Genomic DNA, 27154 nt, shown 5'->3' with positions numbered 1-27154 from the left:
CTCTCTCTCCGTCTCTCTCTCTCTCTCACTCTCTGTCTCTCTCTTTCTCTCAGTGCTGATATGGTGAAAATCAATGGCTCCTCTATTCTGTGCAAGGTCTGATGTCGGCTAATGAAATCCTATCTGCCATGAGTCATCCATCAGATAGTCTAGCTACCTGCTAGGACAACAAGAAGCAGAGGGTCCTCTCCAGAATCAGCCAGGCCTGGACACTATTACTCCTATTCATAGTCACACACATGGACATATAGCTCGATACATATTTATGAAAACATACAATTAACCATTAGTCACACATCCAAATGGACAGTTTGGTGATTCACACCATTGTCAATATTTCATTTTCCGAAAAGACAGCTGGAATGCACTTGCACTACCCAGAATGCCCCTCTCAGACATACAGTACACAAGTGGAAACACAAAACACCTCACACCACAATCACAGAGGTGACTCAGGTAAAGCACAAAATAGAGCTTCTGTATTGGCTTGAGTTTGTCGAGCAACGTCAAATAAAAAGAATCACAGTTATGAGTCTGAAAACATAATGAAAAAACAAACTACTGTTATGAAAACATAATGAAAAACCAAAAAGACAATACAAGTCTCCATGCAATTATTCACTCATGTTGGCAACACCCCCACCACTGCCTTACAGTCACTCACTAATTAAAATGTGAAAGTTAGATCAAGGAATTTGCACACCGAACAATACTACAAGCACTGTAATTATTGACATTGTGGTGAAAGACCTTTTCATTAAACAAAGCATGCCATCACAATAGTTATTTAAAGATGATTATTTAAAGCAGGATTAAAATACAGTGTGGGAATGTTTACTGCAACTACACAGCTTCAGTACTGTGTAATTGTGTTACATTCAATAGTACTCCAATTCAGAGCCTATTGAATATACTTTATACCATCTTGTTCGCATTGGCATAGGTGAATTGAGATATCAGATAAGGCATACCCTCACATTTTTGCGAACCGTCTTAAGCTTAGACTTGGAGCTGCCTGAAGATCTAAGATAGATCCAGATCCACTTTCATGGACTTAACTACAAATCTAATTTACACCCACCCCCCCACCCCCACCCAAAATGAAAAACAAAACATGTCAGAGTTGACAAGAAAGTTGCTAATAATGACAAAATGTGACCAAAGCTAGCCATAGACACTTGAAATCACGCTGTGAGAAATTCCCTTGTTAATCACCTTCCTCATCCCACGAACGGTCCCCTTTTCCTTCCTTTCCTCAATGCATCCATCCATCCATCCATCCATCTATCCAACACACTCTCTCCAGTCAATCTCTCCTCCCATCATGACATGCGTGGTGAGCTAATCTCTTCCTGTAGCTGTGTCTGTGTCTCTGCATCATGGGTTGACTGAAATAGACAGCTGTTTATACAGGATCCAAGAGTCTGGGCCCAAGACACATCCACATAAGAAAAGGAAGACTTGCAGAATGTGATGTTAGCTTTTAACTAGCTTAATTAGCTTAATTAGAGTTAGGTTATAAATCCATATTCCATATATTGTACGTGTTCATTCAAAGGCATAGTATGTTTAGATAACAACAATATATACATATTATATGCTATGTGAGTGAGATGAGATGGTTTGAGAATGCTCTCAGCAATTAATAAAACTAAATCCTATTTATAGCTATTTTTAAAAAAAAATGGTTTCCTGTCCAATAAACATAGATGAGGCTGAAGGCAAGTATTAACAATCAGCCTGGGAGCTGAATCCATTACCAAGAGGCCATTAATAATATATAAAATAAATCCAACTCGCCCGAGGGTATCCCCAACACCCATGCTTCCATCCCACACACAGAACAGGAAGAAAGGAGCAGAGGAGAGGAAAGAGAAGGACAACATGAAATTAGAGACACTCAGGGGAGACGAGAGAGAGAGAGAGATAGATAGAGATTATTCTCGATAGAGTGAGAAGAGGAGGGTTCTCAGATGAAAAGGGTCCGTATCAGGTGCTGGCTCGTGGCACAGAACAAAAGGTGCGACAGTATAGTAGCAGTACTGGCAAGTCTGGCATCACTGGGGATCTAATGGGCTTGGAATGAAAAAACATCATCAACCGCATCATTCTGTATGCGAGTGTGTGCACGTGTGTAACTGTGACCTTAGGGGTTCCATGTATCAACAAGTGGGAGCTATAAAAATCACACCCGTGTGAAGTGAGGGGCGCTCTTATCATCTTACAACATCAATTACAACATAATGTTTGTTTAAGCAACGGGTGCTAATGTTTGTTTTAGTCCTCAAAACAAACATTACATTTCTCTTTATTGTCCATGGGGTTTTCTTAAACAAGCATCGTTGAAAAACAAACAAAAAAGCTGTATATAGGAGGGGCTGGCGCCCCTCAAAAATGGGTTAAATACAGTAACCCCCAAAAAAGCTATGTCATGCCCGCTTACGAGCCAATGAGATGCCAAATGGTCCAGTGAGGAGGACATGCAAGCATGTGACGCAATCACGCAACAAAAGGAACATGGTGATTACATGGCTGAATCCCATTCAGGCAATGTCATTCACCTCAGCCGTCAACCCTCCCATAAATAAACAGATTTTCTCACATCAGTATCGGTCCAATCCATAAATTATGCAGGTCAAGTTCACTACAGTGCACCCTCGAAGTGAGTGATCATCAAATCTGTTCAAGCACAGATATCATAATGCAATTGAATGTTAGACCGAATCAGCCGTTGGCAAAAAAAATTGCCTGCCGGCGGATTACGGTCTGGAGAGGCTCAATTGTACGCCCATTTCCTACACCAGAGAACTGGTGTGGCCAATTGGGACACGGTATGCAATATGGGCGGGCTTTGGTACAGTGACGTTCAACGCTTGAGACCTTTGACTGACAGTAGCTCTGACCAATTGCGTCAAAGAGAAAATGTTTGAACCCGCCCCCCCGGGAAACAAGATCCATACACAGCATCTCCAGACTCAAATACCACACGACAGTGTGATTTGAGTCTGGCTTATTAGCCAGGCTAATGGAATGTTGACGTTTTGACAGGCAGGAAGTGGTTTGTAAATAGTGCATGTACTGTACTGTAGTCTCATGGAACATCTAATGCCAAATTTATGCTCCATTGTATCCGGAAATAGCTGATCTACAATCTCACAATGTGCCACATTCGCAAAACAGATATTGTACAGTATATCAGCTATCTTCGAAGTAGCACTCCATCGTATGACAAAGTATAAAGTATACATTTGTTGTGGCAAACCCTACTCCCACATTACTCCCAAGTTAAAACGTCATTGAATGTTCATTTGATCTGAGGGCTGAGTGTAAATATGAAAAGCAAATGGGATGCAGCCACTGTCGACTTCCTCTAACAACACCCCCAACCCCTCACTGTACAGAACACCCCTGTTTACTGTCCCTCTGAGGCATAGACGCTATCATAACCTGTCCCAACTAGTTCTCACGCCATCTCTGACAATCAGTCTCGCCTAAATCATTCCTTCTCTCCCTATCTCTACAGTATATGAATATGAGACACTCCCTGTTGTGATGTGTTTGCTTGTGTTTTCCTAGTCAGAGACTCCCCAGCCCCATGTCAGCTATCTTTCTCAGTTTATATCTTTGCTACTCTATCACCCTCTCTTTCACGCATGCGCGCGCGCGCGTGCGTGCGTGCGTGCGTGTGCGTGCGTGTGTGTGTGTGTGTGTGTGTGTGTGCGCACACGAGAGAGAGAGAGAGAGAGAGAGAGAGAGAGAGAGAGAGAGAGAGAGAGAGAGAGAGAGAGAGAGATAGGGTGGGGGGACAACGACGACGACATTTAAGTATTTAAGGATGTAGTCTGTGAGCTGAACCTATATCCTCAGGGAGAGAAAGAGATATACAGATAGAGAGAAACCTGTGTTGACAAACCATGAGAAGTCTGAGAGAGCAGTGAGAGCATCAGAGCACACAAGCGGATTATTATATACTCATTTGACTGCCTCTCGTAACATGGTAGAGGTCATAAATTAAAGTCTTTGCGCTGCCTGCTAGTTGATAAATGAGCAGATCTCTTGCTGTTCACATGATGCAACAACAGGGTATTACTATTCAGTCCACTTTATATTATATAAAATGGCAGAGGAATACAGAGAGCGAGGGGGGGGGGGGGGTAATAAAATGTGCTGTTGTTAATTCAGTGGCACACGCTTGTGTCTATGCATCCATTCTTCCATGTGATTAAATCTGTCACAAAGTCATTAAAACATAACCTACGGTAACTTAGCAGAATATGAATGGAGTCAATGTTGGCTAAACATTGTTGCACAGTTGATAAGTCATGGACATTGTAACGTATTTCGTAAATCAATCTGTTGGCTGGGAACCTTTTTCGGCTAGTCTTTTCAAATCTATCCATGCTTTAAAATGCATGAACAACTTTGACAATAACTAACCACAGTGACCTTTAGTGTGTCTAGTTACCTATCTCAAGCAAGTTTCACATCCAGGAGTAATGTCAAGAATACCGTAAATCGTAGTCAATGTGCTAAACATGCCAGACCACCAGAATGGGGAGCACACAGACATAACCAGACATGGCCTACATAGCCTACAGGTTTCCCTTGGCGTGTCAAGTCTAGTTTGTTTACTGTAGCTGTGTGGACATCGTTGCAATATACAATGAAAGACCCTGACGAAAGTAGACTGTAGTTTCACACAATGCATGTGAACAGAATATTGCCTTATACCACAAAGACCAGACTCGACACGAACCAGAAAGCAGGCCTGATTTTCACATCAGGTTTCTAAAATGAAGAGGCGGTTTCATCACTCTGTAAAGGAACCCTCATCTTCTCCCAGCAGCTACCACTGGATTACACAAACATGTCGGTTAATCTCCGTCTGCATCTCAGGCGTGCCATTACATAAGCGTGTGTGTGTGGGGCTGCTGTGTGTGTACAATGCGCACACAAAGAACAAATTGGAAATGGAAAGAGCTGTTAGCCTGCCATATGCACAACCGGAACAGAGTGTGTGTGTGTGTGTGTGTGTGTGTGTGTGTGTGTGTGCACTACACAAGGAAAAGGGTCTGAGAATGATGAACTACCATAAATAGAGGAAACAGAGATGTAAGACAGACAAGAACTTGACGATTCATTCTGACTGAATTTCCCTCCATGTCGCTGCATGCTTTTGTTGTGGGAAAGTTAATTTGGGTCTCTGTCAAAAATCATTGTCAAGTACGGCCACAAAGGACCCATTCTCTTCAGCTCAGCCTGGTGTCTGCAACAATGATCTCTTCCTCTGAGGTCTGACTTTTTTTTTTCACAGAGTATATCACACACACACACACACACACACACACACACACACACACACATGCACATTAACAACATGAACCTTAAGAGTTCCTATTCTGTGGCCTTCTTTTGGCAAAAATACCATATCTATAAGCTTGCGACGCATTCTGCCCTTGTAGATCGATTGGCAATTTCGCGTAGATGGAAACAAGTAGGGGGACTATAGTGCATCTCCACTGGGGTACCGCTGGCCTAGTGGTTAAGGCGCATACCACATAGGCTCAAATGCAGTTTGCTTCCTGAGACCGACAACCTTTGCTGCGTGTCACTCCCCGTATCGCTGACCCCGTTTCCTGTCTTTCTCTACTGTGTATTATCAATAAAATATTGAAAAAAGGGCATATCCATGCCAATGAACCGGCAACTATGACGTGTGTGGCGTTGTTCGCACGCACATGATCTGCTCACACATCCGTGTCTCAGAGATGAGCAGGTGACTCAGACAGCCAGGTCACCTTGACAAAACAACTTCTGATGTCATTAGCAGCTTTGTCTGTAAACACACCCACACTAGATACATGGGTATTTTACCCACATAGGTATTACACCTACTGTATACAGGTTACAGTGTTTAATTAATGCACCTTCATTTTCCGCATACATATCACTTAACGGCTTGCAAGAAAGCTGCAATATTATTGTGCATATACTGTATATGCACATTTCAAAAACTAAAGTAATACATGAGACAATGTTTTAACTGGTATGGCCAGAAGACAGTAAGGCACTCACTATAATCTGATTATTCCATTCTTATGTGATTCTACAGGTGGCTGGGTTGAAGGTTGCCTGGCTGGAGAATAAACCTAAATTATTAATATTTTTAGCATTGTTAAGCAGTTTGATGTTTTCATAAATTGATTCCAGTGGTAACATTGACCGACATTAGCCCTAATAGCACAGTGGGCTAAATAGGTTAGCCCAACCACGATTCTTTTTTCCCCCAAAACGGATCACACGGTTAGTTTTAGAACAAATACCAGACTTGGTGAAGTTTGGTGAAGCGATGTTACTAGTATGGATTGGTGACCCCATGACCTTTCCTCTAGCACTAGACCAGAATTTCCCTTTTCATATATGATGTGTCAGAAGATGGACTGCCATGAAACATTCCGAGTTCATTCATGATCTCCAGATTTTGGTGTCCGTGTGCGTACAGCGCCTCCTAAAACATCACTTGGTTAAAAGTACCAATATTCCCCACATGACATAACACTTGGTCATAGTTAAGGTTTACATTATTGTCTCCCTTGGAAGAACATTTAACAATTCACTCATAAATATTCCTTTGTGGTCCCTCTGCTTCTTGATGACTGAGCAGCAGCGACAGCTTTGGTCAACTCCATTCCTCCAGAGCCAAATCCTCAAATCATTATGGTCTAATGCTCCAAAAGGTGGAAAACAGTAATCCTCCACCTCGCTCGCCTTTGTGAGAATCAAGCAGCTAGTCTGCCTGGTTGCTATAGCGTTGCTAAAGCATGACGTACGATTTTCTAACCATAACCCAGCTTGGTGAGAAAATTAAGCAGGAAGTAAAATTGGCTGCAGGGCAGGCTTTAAAGTAAATTAATTCACAAAACTAGCGTAATTTGTATTGTTGACCTATTTCTACCATATAGTGCAACTTTCGTTCATTTGTGACCCCTCTATCAAACAGAAGTATGTTTTTTGTGTCCATATCACTATGCCCAAAAAAGATGGGTCAAAGTTTTCGCTAATATTTTAGAAATATAAGTCAACAATACAAATGACGCTAGTTTTGTGGATTAATGTACTTTTAATGCGTGCCCCCAGTGCCCCCCACAAAATGACCGTACGAAATATTCACCAAAACCAGAGCAGAACTCCCACCACGGGACTCGGGCAATCAATTAATACAGTTGCAACCACTATGTTAATGGAAAGTATTTCATGCAACTTAAGTTAAAAAATTGTGAACTATCCCTTTAAGGGCTCTACAGGAAACGCATCATTAAATGACTGCAGCCAGCATGGCCCTGCTGTCACAACTACTCACAATAACATTGCTGTTCTTCAACTCAAAGTTCACACGGCCTTGGATGTGAACCTGGGGCCCACTAAACCCATTTAACATAAATAAAAAAGAAGCAGACACGTCTGCAGCTGTACAATAATAATGTTGACTAATCTGCTATTGTTTTAGAAGTACCTTGTGGCGTCTCAACTTGGACTGTACTCTACATCTTATTCATTAGGAGGATCTGGGCCGGGCCATGACATATTTGGTGGCGAGGCACATTTTATGCCAAGAAACAAAGGGTTGAGCAAATCACTGACTACTTGACATTTTTCTTTGTACCTGACATGCAAGAACATTTTAGTAGGATACCATTGTTGTTCACGATACTTTGCGAAAGTGGACAGGAAACTAAAATAACAGTCATGACATTTTAATTTCCCGTCCACTTCCGCTTTCTCAACTGAAGAAAAGTACAAGAATGTCTCTGCCTGCAATGATGTTATCAGCTGTATATTGTATGTAGCCTGTATGTGACAACAAGCCAACTTGAAGCATGCCATTGCACAGGAGCAGTGAAGTCCAGTCCACCATAGATCCAGGGTTTATCCTGACCAGGGATACAGTAAAAGTATACGCACAGAGCCTCTCTAAAAGCTGAAGCATCAAGCGTGCGTGACCTCAGATTAATCTGTTGTGAACGTTGGATGCAGAAAATTCCACTACACCAACTACACTGTTAAATCCAGAGTGTTAATTCAACTATGGTCCATTCTGATACCATAGGCATGGACTAGCGTGCCCTGCTGTGACGTCAAACTCCCATGGGAACAGACATCCCAGGCCCTGGCTGAGTGGTTTCCTGGAGGCTAGCTGACTAAAGCTCCAGTGACATGACAGTAGCTCCACACAAACACAGGGCCCACAGTCACCACAGAAATGCACAAGGAGAATCTGCTACTAAAAACAACGACAAGAAACATACGGTACAGTTATTGTGTCTTGATAGACAATTGCTCCTTCAATTGTAAAATACCAATGAATGACTCAATGGATTGGATACATTAGATCAGTTGTCTTCCATCGTTCATAGCTCCGTCACCCAGGAGCAGCCACGCTGGACTAACATGGGACGGAGCTATAAAAAGCAGTGCCAGGATTAGGGTCCAATTTTAACACCTGACGGTAATCCAGTACTCACACGGTCCACACTAAGCCTCTGCTAGTCATTCTAAGGAAAGCGGAGGCTATTTACAGATCGTCGCGTTTCCCCGTAACCGTTACCTAACACCTGGCCTGTGGCACGCATGCAGCCCATGCAGGACAGTCACAGCACACAGGAGAGGAGTCAATACATTTCAAACAACAAAAAACAGGTTAGGACAGTGAGTTCCTTTTGAGGACCATTTGCTTCATGTCTGACTACAAAGCTCTCTCTCTCTCTCTCTGTTTACTGTATATTCTCAACACTACTATCTGTCCAAAACGGCTCAGAAAAAGCCACCCTCCCTCCCCCCCCAAAAAAAAAACATAACAAAAACAAACAGACTGGGCAATATATCAATATTATCGATGTTGTGATACGAGACTAGACAATGTAGACATTGTCTGGAATTTTGGACTTTATATTGTAATATCGTGACATCATAAAAGTGTTCCTTAAACATCCAAAAGTATAAAATAGACTTTAAACACTTGATTGGAGTCCCCCTGGGGTCTATACTTGTCTTGGTCCCCTTCTTTTTCCCTTTAAACCAAATCTCTTAGCTGAAAATAGCTGATTTATAAGCTTGCATTTTGAGCTTCTCGATCTGCTATTTTTGTCAAAGAAAATGCCCAGGATAGGGACGTTCGGTTCATGTGGTTGTGGAACAAATGTAAAAGTATTCAGCATGACTTTTAATTATCATAGCACAAAACATTTGCTAGACGTTAACCTAAAAAAAAACATGAGTAGATCAAACAAATAAATCAACAACGTTAATCAGTTACTGTGACAACAGACATTGTATGAGCGAGGAGCCCAGACATCAACTCAGCATCTGTGACTATCACTAGTATCACAGCCGGTGTTGATTTTGTCGACTAAACTATGATGAAAGATGTTTGTCGACTACCCTTTTCTACAGACGAAAAACTAGATAAAAACCAAATAATAACTAAGCTATTTAATGGCTAACAAATAGAATGAAAGGTTAAGGAGGGACTAGTGGAGAAGAGATCCAGTAGAACAAATAGACTGAAATGTTAAGGGACTAGTGGAGAAGAGATCCAGTAGAACAAATAGACTGAAATGTTAAGGGACTAGTGGAGAAGAGATCCAGTAGAACAAATAGACTGAAATGTTAAGGGACTACTGTTGATTTAGTAGACTCGTCTCGACTAAAACTAAATCATTTTATGTGACTAATATGGATTTTTCTTCAAAAGACTATGACTAAAACACATTAACACAATATGCTGTCAAAATGCAATTGCAACACTAATCACAGGCCATATATATTTTGAATATTTACCAGCATCGTCTTGCATATACTGTACCCATCTGTACCTGCTCAGTCAGCATGTCCATATTAAGACTGTGAAGCCTGTGTGAATGTGTTCTATAACCAGGCGCGTCACCACCATTCACAGTGAGTATGTCGTGACACCCCCACTCTCACAGATAGGCGATTTTTTTTCCACTCGGACGTCAGCAACAACTCTGTTTCCCATGTAAGCCATTTTTGCCTAGCCAAAGCATGCCTACCTGGGAATTTTGGCCGGGAATAGGCTAAAAACAGAACAAAGAATAAATTAAACGCCAAATCCGGCGCACGGGCATCGTCCTCTCCCACACTCATCCCCCCCACCTTCAGATACCCCTGTCTGTATCAATGGAGGAGACACAAAGGACACTTGACGGTGCATCAAGTAATCTCTGGTGTGACAAACCTAAAGGTATTTCTGCAATATATATATTTCTGTATATAATGAGTTTTACACTATATCATCAATCGAAGTAGGCAGATTGCAGTCTACCATTCATTGTCAAAGGAAGCCGCTAGTGGATGATCATCAGCAACGGAAAACACGGTTTGTTGGTCGCGTCTGTAAACGTTCAAATTGTCACCAAATGGAAGCATAGGATTAGGAGACACACACACTTTCTCCGCTCTAATTCTCGTCTGAAAAGCAGGGCTGGACTGGGTCAAAGGGCTAAAATTTGGCCCAAAAACATATTAAAGCAATGGGGGCGGCCCATTCTTTGGGCGGCCCATTGCCCACTGGACATAACGTCAGTCCAGGCCTGATAATCACAGACGAGTTTGCAAAGCAGTGCTTCGAAGTTCGAACGCTGATGTTATGCTGTCCTGTTTAACTTCCAATGTGATATATCCATGCCCATCGTGTTTACAACTCAATGTGCCTGCGGAAGTGTTGTCCTCTTTCAAGAGCGGTCAAGCAGAGGAGGAAAAGCATTTCTTGCTCTCTGCTGCCTCCAGGTGGGCAGGGTGTCCTCGACGCAAGGTATGCAACGCAAGCAATATGGCTGCGTAGGCTCGGGATCAGATCTCAACCCGACGGAACGAGACGGATCACGTAACGGACGCAACGCAAGGGAGAAATTTCTCTCACCCTGCGTTGCGTATGTATTCTTGCGTCGATTACGTTCGACTCTGCAAGGCACTTAAGACCTACAGTATGATTCTCAACCTTTTTGAAGGACCCCCAATTTGATAAGCACAAACCCCAATTTATTAATCTCTGGGGCCACAATCTACAGTGTAGATTCTACACTGTACAATTGTCAGTGTTAATTTAACTCTGAGTGTACTAAATGGTTGTTCAATGTGTACACTCTTTGGGTTACAGACCCGTAAGCGTCGATTTGGTTCCTAAATATCAGTCATTTAGCTGGGGATTCCCTGTAACCCCCTCAACGATTCCTGGGGGTCCCTGGAGGAACCCTGTTGAGAACATGTGCACTGTACTATTGTTGTCAACAGATGCCATTGATGTTTATCAGTACACATTTTCAAACATGCTGTTAATCTAAAGTACAGAATGTCAGCCGTTTAGATAGACTACATTCCATTTATTCCAATGCTGTGCTCTGGTCCGTTTCTGTGAGATCCAGCATGGAACATTAAACATGATGCGACTGATAAAAAAGGGTGCTGGTGTTTCCTGACATAAACAATGAATGAGTCCTTGTTTACAATAGATCTTTATGGTAACAACACAAACGCGGCCTATCCAGACACAAGACCTCCTTTAAGTCAATGATGAAGCTGGAAGCTGGAAGTCTGGATTCACCATAGTCAACGTAATGCACGGAATGTATGGCCAATGATGCTAAAGACGTGTCTTCATCAAAAACCTACCGTTAATAATTCGATAGAGATCACACCGTCTAAAAACTATTGGACAACGCAAATTATTCTAAAATGACCACTGTGGATTGATGACAATTAGTTATAGATACCAGCCCACGACTGCCACCAGGAGTAACTCTTTCTCAACATTATTTTGTATTCAGTGTAAAGTGGGTTAAGAGCCAAAGGGAATGAGCTGTTGGAAGGACTGTCCCCGTCTCAAAACAGACGGATATGGACGGACGAACACACACACAGACATAGAGTTCATTTACCAAACACAGTGGGATAAATAGGCCTGAATGATACCATTACTCATGCAACAGCAACTCATTATACTTTCACAGCCTAGATCATCTAGCTCAGAGCGAACACTCACATGAAATAAACATGAGCGCTATGACATACAGCACAGCATTTCTATGAAGATGTGTACAGTAGATTGACATGTTTGTCTGAGGAACACCATTTATTTTCCATAAAATATGTCCTTTATGTTACGCTTCCCAAACATGGATCTGATCACACTGGATCCAATTCTAACAGAAAGCAACATAGCCCATTGTTATTTGGCAGTGTCTTTAAACAATGCCTGATTAACACAGTGGCAGACTCAAAACAACAAGGCTCTTAGGGTCAAACACACAGCAACTGTGCGAGAACAAGATGGCAGATTAAACAGAGATACGGGTGATATGAATGGAGGGAGTCTTTCGTTTGCCAGATGCAGAAATATGGAGTCATCCCTCTACAATCTGGCCTGCCGTCATGATGTCATCAATTAAAGGGACATCAAGCATCCATGAATTCCTTTTTTGTGCTCGTTCTCCACCCGGCAGTGGCAAGTCACTCAGATCGATATACACACGTCACACACGTGACCGTTAGTGCTGGCGAGAATGGCCTTGTAGCGCAAACAGATATAATGCAGTGTGTGTTTGTATGTGTATCCGTAAACACCCCACACAAAGACAATTTATACAAGTGAGCCAGCTGGGCACATAAGCCGTTCTGCACAATAAATCCAAATAATCCTTTACGACGGGAAGAGGGCAGAGGGGCGGGGAGAGGGGAAGAAAAAAACACACTCTCATAGGGCACACACACACACACACACACACACACACGCATACACACATGCACACACACGGTTCGATTAGCTTGGCCATTGTGCTTCAATGCTACAGACACTCTGCCCGTGCCCTTCCCTCAGAATGACATGCAAGTCACCGGAATGTGTGCACTCAAAATAGCAGGGCAGCTTATGACATTTGAAGCTGAAGTGTGCGTATGCACGCACGCACGCACACACGCACACACACACACACACACACAGACACTTGCCAGGGCATGAGACACCATACTGTCGATGGAGAACAGTGTATGGGGAGGATTACCTTGAATTAAAAAGATCAAACAAAGGAGAATGAGAATAAATTAAAATGCTGTCTTACCTTCCATCATGGTTGCAGATTTGCATTCCTCTATCTCCACGGAGCCTGGAAGGAAAGTAGGTGGTGGGGTGGGAGGAGGCGGGGGTAGAGAGAACAGAAGCCCCCGTTTACCAGACAGATACCTCTCAGATACAGTGGAATAGATCACAGCGGAGCAGCCATGTGTGTGTGTGTGTGTGTGTGTGTGTGTGTGTGTGTGTGTGTGTGTGTGTGAGTGCGTGCGTGCGTGAGTGTGTGCGTGTGTGTGCGTGCGTGTGTGCGTGTGTATGGCTAACGCCCCAGCTAACAGCAAGCCTTCGACACCCTCAGACGTCGCCTGTCAACTAGCCCAGAGAGAGAGAGAGAGAGAGAGAGAGAGAGAGAGAGAGAGAGGAGGAGGAGGAGGAGGGGGCCTGGCCGAGCTGGCTGCCGATCAGAGCAGTGGCTTAAGCCATGGATGATGCTGCTACTGCTGCAGCTCTACCCTACACAATCAGCCGAGGATGCTGAGAGGAGGGGAAAAAGGCTATTTGGAGAAGGAAAAAAAGATATGTGGGGTGGTAGAGAGGGTGGGAGGTGGGGAGAGAGAGAGAGAGAGAGATAGAGAGAGATAGAGAGACAGAGCTAGGGAGAAAGAGAGGGAGGAGGGGGCAAATGGGGAGGGACCAGCTTGCTGAGGTCACAGCTGGGCTCAGCCAATCCCTGAGGCTCTGTGTTGAGTCACATGGCGTATAGCCTGCATCTCCTGACACTACAGCCTCTCTCTCTCATTTCCTACAGTATTGTACACTATGCATGCAGTGATGCACACAATTATCACACTCAAAAATGCATACACAGGCATGTTCAAATTACTTAACACAGGTACACTTTAACTCACAGTACAATTGCAGAGAACATATTGCAGAATAGCAAAAAACAGACACACACACACACACACACACACACACACACTCTACCTTCTGCCAAAGCAGTGTTCCACTGCCAACGTTAATGGTTTGCCCATAGAAAGAACATTGAGCAGGTGTGACTGATGACACGTCACACGACCCATGTTGTGTGAAGAATCACACACACACACACACACACACACACACACACCTTGTGTAGAATGAATACACCTTTACAGGCAGTGGTGGAAAGTAACTAAGTACATTTACTTGAGTACTGTACTTCAGTACAATTTAGTAATATATTATAGTAGCTGGCTTGTTTCCCTGGCTGCTTCCCGCCCTTGCTGTACTATATCAGGCTTCTCTCTCCCTCTCTCTCTTCACAGGGATAACGATTGATCAGCGTGACGTCATGGCAACGCAGACCACAGCTGCAGCCAATAAGCATGGAGGGGAAAATAACAGCCTGCCTCCAGAGATGGGAAGTAGGTGTGCTAGTGCGTGCATGCGTGTGTGAATGATACACGGACTGAAGCTAGAGGCCCAGGAATGACCACTAATGGAACTAAGACAAAGGGCATGAGAAACAAAGAGAGAGAGACAGACCGAGAGACCAACAGAGAGACAGACAGAGACACAGAGAGACAAAGAAAATGCTCTAAAAGGCAGACTAAAGTAGACTTACAATTAGCTCCCAAGATCTACCTAACTAAATAAACTGATACATAGATTAACAATAACAATTTAGGAACTAACCAATAATGAATGATGCCATATTAAACTGTACAACCATACACAATGAAAACATTAGCAATGATTTGTTTTATGTTGTCTGTTTTTTTATTGGACCCAGAGTCTGAACAAATAAATTGATTGATTGATTTAAACAAAAATTACACCCGTGTGAAGTAAGTGGTGCAATTCCGTGTGGGGGTCCAAAGAACATCCAGACCCCCAGGAGCGCACCAGGGGGCCGGGCTGATTTTGGCGAGGTGCCCGCAAAAGTTGAGAAATGACAAAGTTACCGTGTGGGGGTCCCTCTACTGTACTGTACTGTACTGTACTGATACACCTGAAATCATAGTTAATATGTACGTGTGTTAGGCTGCACAACAGTGACACAGCCAGCCAGGCACACACAAAGCTACTAATGAGTAGCACCACAAAATTATTCCTTAATGAGTAGCAGTAGTTTTCAGATGGTTAACATTTCATTTGGGATCAATTCCATTCAATAACATGAATGTTCAGACACAAGGTTCCATGTAATTGATAACAAATTATTGATACCGGTAATCATCTTAATATAAATAATCAATTTTTTGTTTCTTCATTATTCCAACACTAATGGTCAGTGCTGTGTATAAAAGTATAAAATAGGGAAGGATGCAGGTCAATTGAGTCTCATACCGGAGACTACCCCGGCTATCAAATTATTGGCTTACTAGGACTACTCCTAGGTTAATCATACTAATCGATTTAGTCAATTTCAGATATCAAATTTATTAAATATAAAAAAAATGATTATCATAAAACATCATTCTTGTCCATTCAATGAAACAAAAAAGTAATCGATTATCGATACGATGAAATTATCACTAAGAAAATAATCCATAGTTGCTGCCTGTGTGTGTGTGTGTGTGTGTGTGTGTGTGTGTGTGTACGTGTGTGTGTGTGTGTCAGTCCTGCTTCAAACAGAGTGAGTCATGTGCCTCCGTGTACCTGGTGCATTCTACCATGTCATGCTGGGAGTCCATGTGAGGCGGTTTCTCTCAATGACGGCCTCCCTCCTTCCCTCGCTCTGTCTCATGGATCCTCTATTCCTCTTTTTCCCCTATCATCATGGCCACACTGACACACCGTGTGTTTCATTCTGTCACAGCCTTGTTCCCTCCTTCCACCCCCTCCCTTCCCACCCCCTTCTGTCTTTAGAGACACCCAACATATGCTCCCTGTGAGCCCAGGATACCCCGTCCCGCCTACCCACAGCCTTATCCCCAATCGCCTATCCCTCCACTCAAACCCTTTTTGCCTCTGCTCTCCAACCCCCCCTTACTTGACCTTGTCCCACCTCTCTTCTCTCTCCTCCTGCTCATTCCCTTAGTTCTCATCCTCCCCAACTCCCAGTGTCTTTACTCTTTTTGGTCCCAGATCCTCCATCCATCTATCCTTCCTCCTAGTCACTGCTCCTCATCATCGGTGTTGCCTCTGCCCACCCCCCACATCTTCTTCTAACTCCCTCCATCCTTCTCATCGCTCTGGTCTTCCATCACCAGGACAGGAAGGCTTCACTTCCTGTACTGCCCTCTGTTGGTCATGTAGTGTCAGAAATACATTTGCCATTGCCTCAACAGATCAGTGGTTCTCAAACTTTCAATTTGCAACTGTAATTTCACGGATCCATAGTTCCATACACTGTGTGGGGTCACTGAACCCCACTTTGAGAACCACTGAGCTAGAAAATGCTTAAGAGTAATCCACAAGTTTCCCAAGGAAGCTTAGAGAAGGAATGATCATGGTCACGCCATGACACTTTCATGGGTTGCAAATCTCGCACCAGAAGTTCCATGAATACATGGCAGTGAACCGAGACAGCTGGACCACCTCATAACAAACATTATTTATGAACCATTGAAACATGTGTCATATAATCGGTTCAGGAATATAAAAGAACATCATTACAAGTACATAATTTAATTTGAGGATCTAAACGGCAGCAGGTATCGTTTCTGTCTCGGAGGTATCGCGAGATTTGGCTACCAGACAGGAAACGGTGGACAGTCTCTTGGTACTTGATACGTTCAGAAATGTACTTTGTGCTCTTTAGATATCTCTATAAAATTACACAGTCTTCTGTTATTTTCCAGAAGCGATTACTTTACAAAAGGTTTCAGTCATTCAGAAATAGTGTCACTGGGCTCTCACTGACTCCAATGCATTCCACCAAACTTCCGGGTGTAGTTTGGCTCCCATGGTGCGACGAATCTGCCGTCTGGAATGGAATTGCATGATAGCGAAAATGACGCCAGTGACCTTACCTCCATTCCATCTACCTTCAAGTTTCCTAGGAAGATTACTAACAGACTCTCTTTTCCCAGTGTTTCGCCCAGGTAGGAGTGGTTTTGAGGTTAGGTTTAGGCATAGTTTTTGTGAGGTTAAAGGTTAGGGCTTAGGCATATATCCACACCCACCTGGGCGACACACCAAAGAGGGGGAAAATGTTGTGTGTAAATTATGGAGCTCAATTCCTGTTGTCAGTCATTCACTTTCCCTACAAGATATATCTATCCAAACAGCTGATTCAAATTAATGATCACTGCTTATTATCAAGCATTCATTTCGATGTTTTACACACTGTGTGTTTGTGTGTGTGTGTGTGTGTGTGTGTGTGTGTGTGTGTGCAGAGCTGTAGCTGATGTTTTGTTGCCATACTCACAACTATCTTCTGGTTATAATACAGCACAGCACACGTGACTCTGCTACTACCAGACCGGGCGCTAACGACGGTGCTGTGTGTGTGCAAACTGACCTAGATATGGAGCTGGATATAGTCAGGTAGATACACAAGTGTGAGAATTGTATTTGAAACCTTCGTAATGCAAAATAATATAACTTTAGTTTAAAGACACAAGACGGTGCCCTCTCCATTTGTAATTTGTTTTAAAAATACAGAAAGTATTAAATAAAAAAGGTCAGCAGATGAGGTGAGGAAGGGTAGGGACCGGGTGAGGTAGATGGAGGTAGAGAGACGAAGCAGACACTGCTGAAAACATTTAGACATTTAGCATTTGACTGCGTTACAGGAGTTCATGGTTTGCAACCAGCCCATAGATAGAGCCCCACAATATACAGTAATATGACCTCAAGGAGATGCTGTAGGACACATGTACTGTACACAGTCAATCACACAAAACTCAGGACAGGCACAGACATAATGCATTAGACAAAAGCTGTTGCTCTTACCTGCAATAATACGAAACCAGCCGGTGCACAGCTCCTCAGCCATTTACAGCTTCCTCCATGGAACCCCAACCATCCATCCCCCCCAACCCCCAGCCTGATGGAGGGATGAATAGAGAGCTGGATGGCCGGATGGATGGATGAAAGAGACAGGCAGTCTGTTGGGGCAATAAGAGAGGCCTGGATCAGTAGGAGTAACAGCGCGCTGTGCCTGATGCTAAGGGGACACACAGAGACAGACCCTTTTCGCCTGTACCCAATGCACAAGCACACACAGGCAGAGGCACAGATGTGACGGTGCAGAATAGTAATATGGTACAGGTGGAGTCTGCTTCAGGTGAGACAGTGAAGGTGACCAGGCTTACATTCACTTTACTGCAGTACAAAATCACACACAACTGAAAATGGAACAGAGCATTTCAGTTTTTCTATTCTAAAACATTGGATTAAAAAAAAGAACAGAGAGCTAAACAGTAAATAATATCACAGAACTCAAAGTTGACCTAGATAACATGGTATGAAGAATCATGTCTCTGTGAGAGGAGAACACAACAATGGCATGTGCTGTTGGCGCCACCTGCTGTCAAATCTAATGCAACGCTTTCTCTGGGCACATGCCTATCCCTTTCTTCTGCTTTTCCTCTCACTCCCCCTCCAAATGTATATGTTAAAACCCACATCAAAACTGTTCCTGTGTGTGTGGAGGAAGGGGAGAATGTTTAGGCCCGTCACACAGAGGCAAAACGATATAGGGGGTGAAGTGCTTCCAATGTAGGCTATCTTTGTTGTTTGTCTTGTTTTTTCGCCGACATTTTTCAGAAGTTAGACTGGTCCAGCACGAAAATTATATTATAGCGTTTGTTCACCACCAAGTGTCACTGTTGCACAGCCTAACACAGACACAGGCAGGCCAGGGAGGGCGGCTTGTACAGTACAGTACAATACAGTACAGTACCACTCACTTTAGACGGGTCTGATTTTTGGGTTTACTTTTTGACGTTCTTTTAGGCTATACAAAAATATTAAACACGGACTGCCTGGTTGGGCAAGTCCTCTAGTCTATGCTGTCCAGAGGCTACCTTTCAATCAGGCTGTCTGTTAACTTGTGTGTTGACTTGACAAAGGCAATAGGTTTCATTCAAGCACAGGGACCCCTTCGACTTTTGAGAATAGACGTGATGACCGAGAATTTAGATTTTGGTCATGTTGATGTCGCTTCTATTGTTGACTACTAGTCTCCCATCATCCGTTCCGAGGTGTTTTCGAGAAATATATTCACCGATCTAACTTCAATGATGAATGCACTATTAGTCTACTCACCGGGGGAGAGCTGAGCCTGAGAAACTGCAGACAGACGGGCTTCAAAAACAGCGCACCTACTGTAGGATCCTGAATGAGAAATGCGTAATGTATAAACATCACACCCACCCTCCGTTCACTCCACTGACTCCCCATCGTGTTTTTTCTTTTCTTTAACTGTTCAAAAGCGATATGAGAGTTCAATGCGTTCTATTTAAAAACCGCTTCCGCAAGTGTTTCCATACCCCATCGGCGGATTTCATTTTTTCAATATAGCTGACTTATTCGCATTTTTAGGTGTTTCCATTTAGGAATAATGCACTAAAACAGTGCTTTATGTAAATCAAACTTCATAGTTTTTCATATCTATCATGTCCTCAATCTAGAACACAACCTCCTGGCACTGTCACTGACGTAAGATCAAACCATAGACAACCTAGACCTGTTTATGTCAAATGAACGTCAAGTACATTTATAAAAGAAGACAACTAATCTTGATATCTTGGTGAAAATAGCCAATCTACAAGCTCAAAACACATTGCAATGTGACACATTGTGAGCTTATACATCTATTTTCACCAAATTCCATAGCTTGTTTGGCCCATATAATATATACAGTATAAGGCTGTATAGTTCCTGTATCTCCATGTACTGTACTCCCATCTCAGCCGCTCTCTCTAACCTAGCCTTATGCGTAATTTGATGGTGAAAATAGCCTAAGAACAGGCTATTTTCGGTGCGTGACATCATTGTGCATTGTACATCTGACGTACATCTGGCCCACTTTCGGACGACCATTTGCACAAATCTATCACCTGCAGGGGGCGGGCTCCGTCAGAGTGACGTGGCTGTGGTTGGCCAGGCAGCAGGCCAGCATTCCTATAGCCAATTTATACAGTAGGACAGAACGACGATGTGAAAAGAGAAATCAGACATACTGTAGGCATGTTTAACCCTGGCATCCCTATTTTGGGCATGTCATTATAGGCGAAGACATTTGCAACGTGTTGTAGATCAGCTATTTTTGAGTGGTGCAACCACTCCTACAACCAGCAATCCAGTCCATGTACCTGTTTGTTTGTGTAGGTCAATGAGCACGAGTATGTTACTTATTTATACCAGTAGGGGGTGCCAGAAACAGAGAGAGGGGTAGTGCTGTGTCTCTAATGTGAGAGAGAGAGGGGGGGGGGGGGGGGGGGGGAGGAATTGCACCACTCAGTTCACACGGGTGTGATTTTTATTTTATAATGCTGACCAGGATATCATATTGATTCAAATAAAAGTCCCCTAGGACTAGAGGCTTTACTGCTCCTTACATCAACCAGTAAAAAGTAGTTTGAATTGACTGATATTGCCATTCACAGACCCCCACACTCTCACTAGTGGGGCTAAAAGCGAAAGGGGGGAGGGTGCTCTGGAGTCTGGAGTCACCAAATCAATAGGATTCATCCTTGGTTTTCATTTCATTCTGAATCTGACCAACATTGAAAGTCATGGACAAAGAAAGACAACCACAGGCCTATCTCTGACTGGGGACGAATGGTGTAGTTGCCGGGACTTCTTGCCGGGACTTCTCCTAGTTCATGTTCCACCAGTCACGTATATCCTGCAGCCGCAGACCGTTTCCTGCGCTGCATTGATATCATTCCAATCTCCTATCCTACTCTGATGATGAATGATGATTAGCCAGCAGCACCATTAGTGTATATACTGTATACACCCATAGACAGTAGACACACATACACAAGTATATAAATACACAAATGGCAGTAGTTAATTAATTTAGCCATAACGACATTGCTTTCAACAGCAGGGAAAGGGCCTGCTGTATGAGGCAGGATGCCGCGCAAAGTGCCTACGTGCTGCCCAGCCACTCATGAATCTGTTGGTGTTACTGTTCTGACGATGTCCATCTGTCATCAGCCAAGTCATTGCACTGCTCAGGGGACCACCCACCTACCCACACACACCCCCACACACACACAAACACACACCAAGGATGAGGGTTTTCAGTGAAATTAGCACACACTTCCTGATTACTTGATGTGATATCGCCAACTGACTGCCCACTGGACTTGACTTGTTTAGTCTGTTTAAAACAACATTTTATATCCATAACAAATGGCATCATGTTCTTAGGGTGAGGCAGGGCAGTCATAGGCTACAACGTGGAAATGCCCAGACACATTGGGATTGCAACATTCACATTTGCTATTCCTCTGCCTCCATGTAAAGCGCTAAATACGTTTGAGAAATTATTATCATCCAGCCCTCCTTCCCTAACCAAGCTTCCAGTCCGCTCCCCCCAGCCTCACGACGGTGCATGGAAAAGATGAGTTCATACCTACTCCAGAACTGGTCTGGTCTGTGGTCTCCTACCCTAATGGTCTTGATGTCAACACTGCCCAATGTGTGTTTCTTACTCACACCAATTGCCATTTCCACACAGAGCCCAAATAGGCACAGCCCAACTTGCTATACTATCAGCATCTATAAACATTTCTAGACTACTAGCCTAATTAGACCGCTCCCGCTTGGCTTGGAGAGCTACTGTTGGCTGAAATTACAGAATCAAATTAAACTAGAAAAAGCACTCCTCAGGGGCCAGGCACAGGTCTCCACCAGGTTAGGAACGTTTGTGATGTTTGGACAAAATGTGTAGGGGTAATATGTTTGTTTCTTTGCTAAATTATGTCTGCTGGTGGCACTATAAAGGGCAATGTTAAAAGGGTGGAAATTTGTTCCTCAATGTAGTGGAAATGTGTGTGCAAAGGTTCACAGCAATTGGATGCTGCGTTCATGATTTGAAGCATTTTGTTCAAAACGGGCCACACCTGCAAACTTTAGATGTCAATCTTAGCACCACGATAGAATAAAGCTGTGCATAGGAGGGGCTAACACCCCCAACAAATAAACACTCACACACTTCTAATATAGGTTATGCATATTCTGTGATGGAGCCGTCAAGGCCTCCCAGTGACGCATCAATGACGCATAACACATCCTAAAATAAAGTAGGACTCAGGGGTGCAATACATTTTAAGCTGCATTAATCTTGTACTGTACAGCATTGGAGAGAGAATGGCCAGAGAGGGATAGCTAATGAGAACAAGCGTGAATTAACAGTAGCTGCGACCACGTACAGCTAGGAGCAGTCTGATTAACCAAACAAGGCAAACAAAGATTGATTTATTTTATTATCTATGAGAAGTTGAAGTATAGGACTTTAAACAATTAATACATATATGTTGAACTCAGAGACCATTGTGTTGAACTATAGACTTGTGGACATCAGTCTTCTAAAGCACATGTCTAAACTTGATCCTCGACTGTTAACCAGTAACCAGTAGCACCTAAAGTATAGGACTTGGGCACTACAACCACCCTGAAGTCCCTATTTGGGTATGTCATTATATGCAAAGATTTTCAAATGTCTTAACTCTTAAGTATAGTACAAGCTGATACAGTATGTCACGTCAGTCACGATGTGTTGTGAGCATGTAGACCTGCTATTTTCACAAATTTCTAAAATATTCAAAAATGTACAAAATGGATAATTAATCAAACAAACTCACAATATCGATGGAGATATTTGGCCTAGAGAATTTGGCCGTTAACACCCAGCCCTAAAGATTTCTGCATAAAAAAAGTCTCCTACTGGGAATCGAAGGTACTAAAAGGGGACCTGCACTGCTGGAGAATCAATCCAATCCAAACAAATATCTAGGGCAGGCTATTCTTTCATGACGACACCAGGCCCGCCCAGGAAATGATTCCCAATGCATTTTTCCCATAGACATTTCAAAAGGTATTTATTTAAAGACGGTTACGCCGCGGACAAAGCCAACTCGAGTCGTGATAAATCATGACAATAAACACAATATTTTGGACCAAACAAATAATTACAAAGAAGAAAAACAACAAAAAAAAGTGTTGTAACCTGCCGTTTTTTTCTTCTAATTCTTTGTTCGGCCCAATTTTTTGTGTTTGTTGTCATGATTTGTCACAACTCCAGTTGGCTTTGTACGAGGCTTAAAATGTCTTTAAATAAATACTTTTTGAAAGGTCTATGAGGAAAATGATTTATACTTTGGTGTGGGACACAATGTGCCTCCAAGTATAAATCAATCCCTCATTTGCTTCACACAAACTCCAGTGTCAAATAAGCATATGTTCTCCTATTTCCTCAAAGTAATCCTCAGCTCTCCCACACACTGCTGGTGAACAGCTCACCCATATCCCTCTAACAAATGCACTTCCGGAAAGATTCTCAGCTCTGCCTTATATGAGCACAGGGCAACTCAGCAGCAGTGTCTATATGACACTCAAGCACCCACGATTTAATCACAGAACATCCCAAGCCTGACATTCAGTGAGCTTGCAAATAGACACTTCAAACTAAACTCACACCTGACATTCTGACTGATCAACGTGACTGACCAATTCAAAAGGACATCATCTGACAGCAGCTTACTCATGAATCTTCACTAAAACTCAGTGTCGCTGACTGAAAATAACAGATTTTCAAGGAAAGAAATGCTACAGGGCCAGATGACTCATTCACCCAACATTGGATAATTATTGTGAGTATATTCAATCTATTTGAGGCTAGCTGACTGTCAGGTTGATAGTTACTCTCCCTCCCACAGAAGGGGGGGGGGGGGATTCCCCCCATGAAAAATCCATGGCGAGTGCCTCAGGGAACACTTTATTTACACAAACAGTCTGGGCTGGGGAGACAACTGTGACAGTTGAACATATAGTCTATAGATATACACCTCTTGGAGCTTGCTCAAGGGCACTCACAATATCTAGCCTCTCATTAAATAAATGTTACCCCTGTTCTTTCTAGTTCCTACCTACTTCTTAGTTCACAATAATGATAACCTTGTCTTTGAGCCCCTGTCCTACTGACATCAGCAAGTCTCAACAGGCCTAGGCCGACTGAAAACTATTTAGGCTAAATACCTCCCTCCCCAACCAGACACCGGCAAAACAAGAATTGTATATGTATACATTTTCCAAGAAATGTGTGAAGTGCTTTGGTATTATCTTTAAACTTCAGCCAACTAAAGTCCCCCCCCCCCCAATACTGTAGCATCACTGTATCAAGTATCTGCTAATGGCAGATGTTTCAATTCAACGCCCAACAGCTCCTTACATAATCACATACATAATCACACCCTGGCGTGTTAATAATGAAACAGCTCAGTAATTTTCCCAAACAGTGAGTTGTTTTTCTGTGGTGTACGCGTACAAGACACAACTACTCAGCACTAAGATTGTCAGAAGACATGCTTCACTCCAGTCCCTGTCTTTTACTTCCATTATCTTCCCCTCCACCCCGGCCTCCCTGCAATCAACTGCAATATTCCATTTCCCTCTCTGGATCTTGGTTATGTAATAATTAGAGCCTGAGTGATATATCAGTCTGGCCACTTTTAGACATCAGCAGTATCAGCAATTATGTAGCCTATGTGTCCAGATTGAACCACTTTCCATTGGAAGGCTTTTTTTTTTTTAAGTAAACCAACCACAGGTTGAGTCACGAAATGATAAACATTAAAGGGATATTTCACTCAAATAATTGCACAATTGTGTGCAATTGTACATAGAGCTAGATGTGGGCTTGAGGGTTCAGCTATCGTTGAGAAATAGAGCGCCGCAGTCCAGCCCCCTTTCAGAACGACAAGTGGCCCGGGAAATAATTCTCCATTAATTTTGCCCATTGGCTTTTCAAAAAGTATTTATTTAAAGAAGTTTTTTTACATTGATTCGTATGTTTTACTTGTGTTCGATTATTCATTATTATTCGGTGTAAAAAAAAAAAAAAAAAAAAACGTTTGAATAAAAACAAAGAAAAATAAATAAAGACGTTTACACCACGGACAAAGCCAACTCGAGTTGTGGTAAATCATGACAATAAATACAATGTTTTGGGCAGATCAAATAATTACAAAGAAGAAAATAAAGGCAGAGTACAATACGTTTTGTTTTTTTCTTCTTTCCAATTATTATACACATTACTACTATACATTATTATTAATACCGTATATTGTTTTTCTAAATACTCAAACTAAGTCGCTTTACAAAATCAGAACCAAAATACAAAACAACTATAGTCCTCTTTCTCTCAGCAGGATAACATACCAGCGTAAAGTCAGTATTACGATAAGACAATTCCAAAAATGCACAGAATGTACAAGATGAGGTGACTGATTTCATAGTGCCTCTTTTGCAGTAGGTGGCAATCGTGACATTCCTGTCTCCAGCAGATTTTAACTGGAAATAGTTCAAATCAAAGCATTCTGTCTACAGAGCAATCTTCGTTCCTACTCTATGGTCATGAAGTGTGCGTCATGACTGAAAGAATAAGGTTGCGAATACAAGTGGCCAAAATTTGTTCTCTCAGACGGGTGGCAGGCATCTCCCTTAGAGAAAGGGTGAGAAGTTCAGTCACACGAGAGAGACTCAGAGTAGATTTGCTGCTTCTTCACTTGAAAGGAACCATCTTAGGTGCCAGTGGTTTGGGCTAGAGTTCTCATCGGGCCCTAACTGGGCCCTAACTGATCAGGCCCTAGGCCCGGCCCGACTAATTTGCATAGATTTTAGGCCCGACCCGGCCCTAAAACGTTCTGTTGGGTCGGGCCTGGTCGGGAATTTGAGAACTCTACACAGAGAAAAAGTGAAACGCCAGTCAGCACAATCTTCATAATAGATAAATACACAGACAGACAGAACAGAACTATTATTTTTATTATTCTAAACAAATTCAATATATTTTTTTCATGGAGCCCCAGGCCCGGCCCGGCCCGGCCCGGCCCGGCCCTACTGATTAGCATACATTTTAGGCCCGGCCCAGCCCTAAAATGTCGGGTCGGTTCGGGCCTGGTCGGGTTCGGGCAGAGTTTGAGAACTCTAGTTTGGGCATCTGCAAGGATGCCCAAACCACCCTAGGGAGGTCCTCGATGCACGTCCCACTGGAAGGAGACCCCCGGGAAATCAAGGATGAGATGGAGGGATTATATCTCCAAAATCGTCTGGGAATGCCTCAGGATGCCCCAGAATGAATTAATTAATGTTGCTCTGGAGAGGGAAGTTTGGAGCTCTCTGGTGGAGCTGTGGCCCCCGCAAACTGAATTGACTAGAAACAGGAAACAGGAATGCCACCTTCTGAAAAAGGGGCTAACTCTCCAGTTCGGTCTCTATCCTTCTTTATACTCTATGTCTATGGGCTCAACTTCTAAACGTCATTAACATATATTTTTTTGCAAAAAGGGTGATGTTTCCCTTTAAGATGTAGGCGTTGAGGCCTTTAGTTTGACTAATAAGTTCCCAATTATTTTTGGTGGATGCATGAATACAAAAGAAAAAATAAATAAACCCCTAAACAGAGTACAATTCCCTTTTTGTATTTGCGTATTTCTTTTTTGTAACGTTTTTATGTTATGCTAAATCAAATCAAAATCAAACAACTTACCCACGGACACGCCCTCAGCATTTTGTTAATACCGGTAATCATTAATCCAATATGCAGGCAGCAGTGTCATTTCCAACTCGACAAACCATAATATTTTGATATACGATATACAGTAGACTACTGTTGCTGCGCAACGATAACCTTCTGAAACTTGATACGCTGTTTCGCTTACAGACTTATTGCAGTGCACTTTACAAAAGTTTACAAGTTGTTCACTACTTCACTTCACGACACGTGCCATGGTGACTGGTGGCTCAACTGCATGCTATAGCTACTGTACCTTTTACACACGCTTCTTCTTCTGTCCTCTTCTTTCACCAAAGCAAGCAGAGTTTTCAGATGAATCGGGTCAAAGGCACTCTATAATTGTAGCCGTTTAGTGTAGCCGACGGTGCTGCTGTGATATGCAT

General features: G+C 42.9%; 1 protein-coding gene across 3 annotated transcripts in view; it reads right to left on the bottom strand.

The window, feature by feature from the left end:
• Positions 1-27154, bottom strand: part of sgip1a (SH3GL interacting endocytic adaptor 1a) — an 84628-nt gene extending 57474 nt beyond the window's left edge. For all 3 annotated transcript variants that reach the window (XM_080770928.1, XM_080770929.1, XM_080770930.1), the window contains exons 1-3: positions 27025-27154; positions 17969-18123; positions 13134-13178 (exon numbers count right to left, since the gene is read on the bottom strand). In XM_080770928.1, coding sequence (XP_080627054.1) covers positions 13134-13178; positions 17969-18011 — 88 coding nt within the window. In that variant the 5' untranslated portion in view covers positions 18012-18123; positions 27025-27154. The remainder of the gene's footprint in view (positions 1-13133; positions 13179-17968; positions 18124-27024) is intronic.

Source organism: Protomyctophum bolini (assembly GCF_963924005.1).
Source record: "Protomyctophum bolini genome assembly, chromosome: 8".
NCBI lineage: Eukaryota > Metazoa > Chordata > Actinopteri > Myctophiformes > Myctophidae > Protomyctophum > Protomyctophum bolini.
This window is presented reverse-complemented; position numbering and strand designations above follow the sequence as displayed.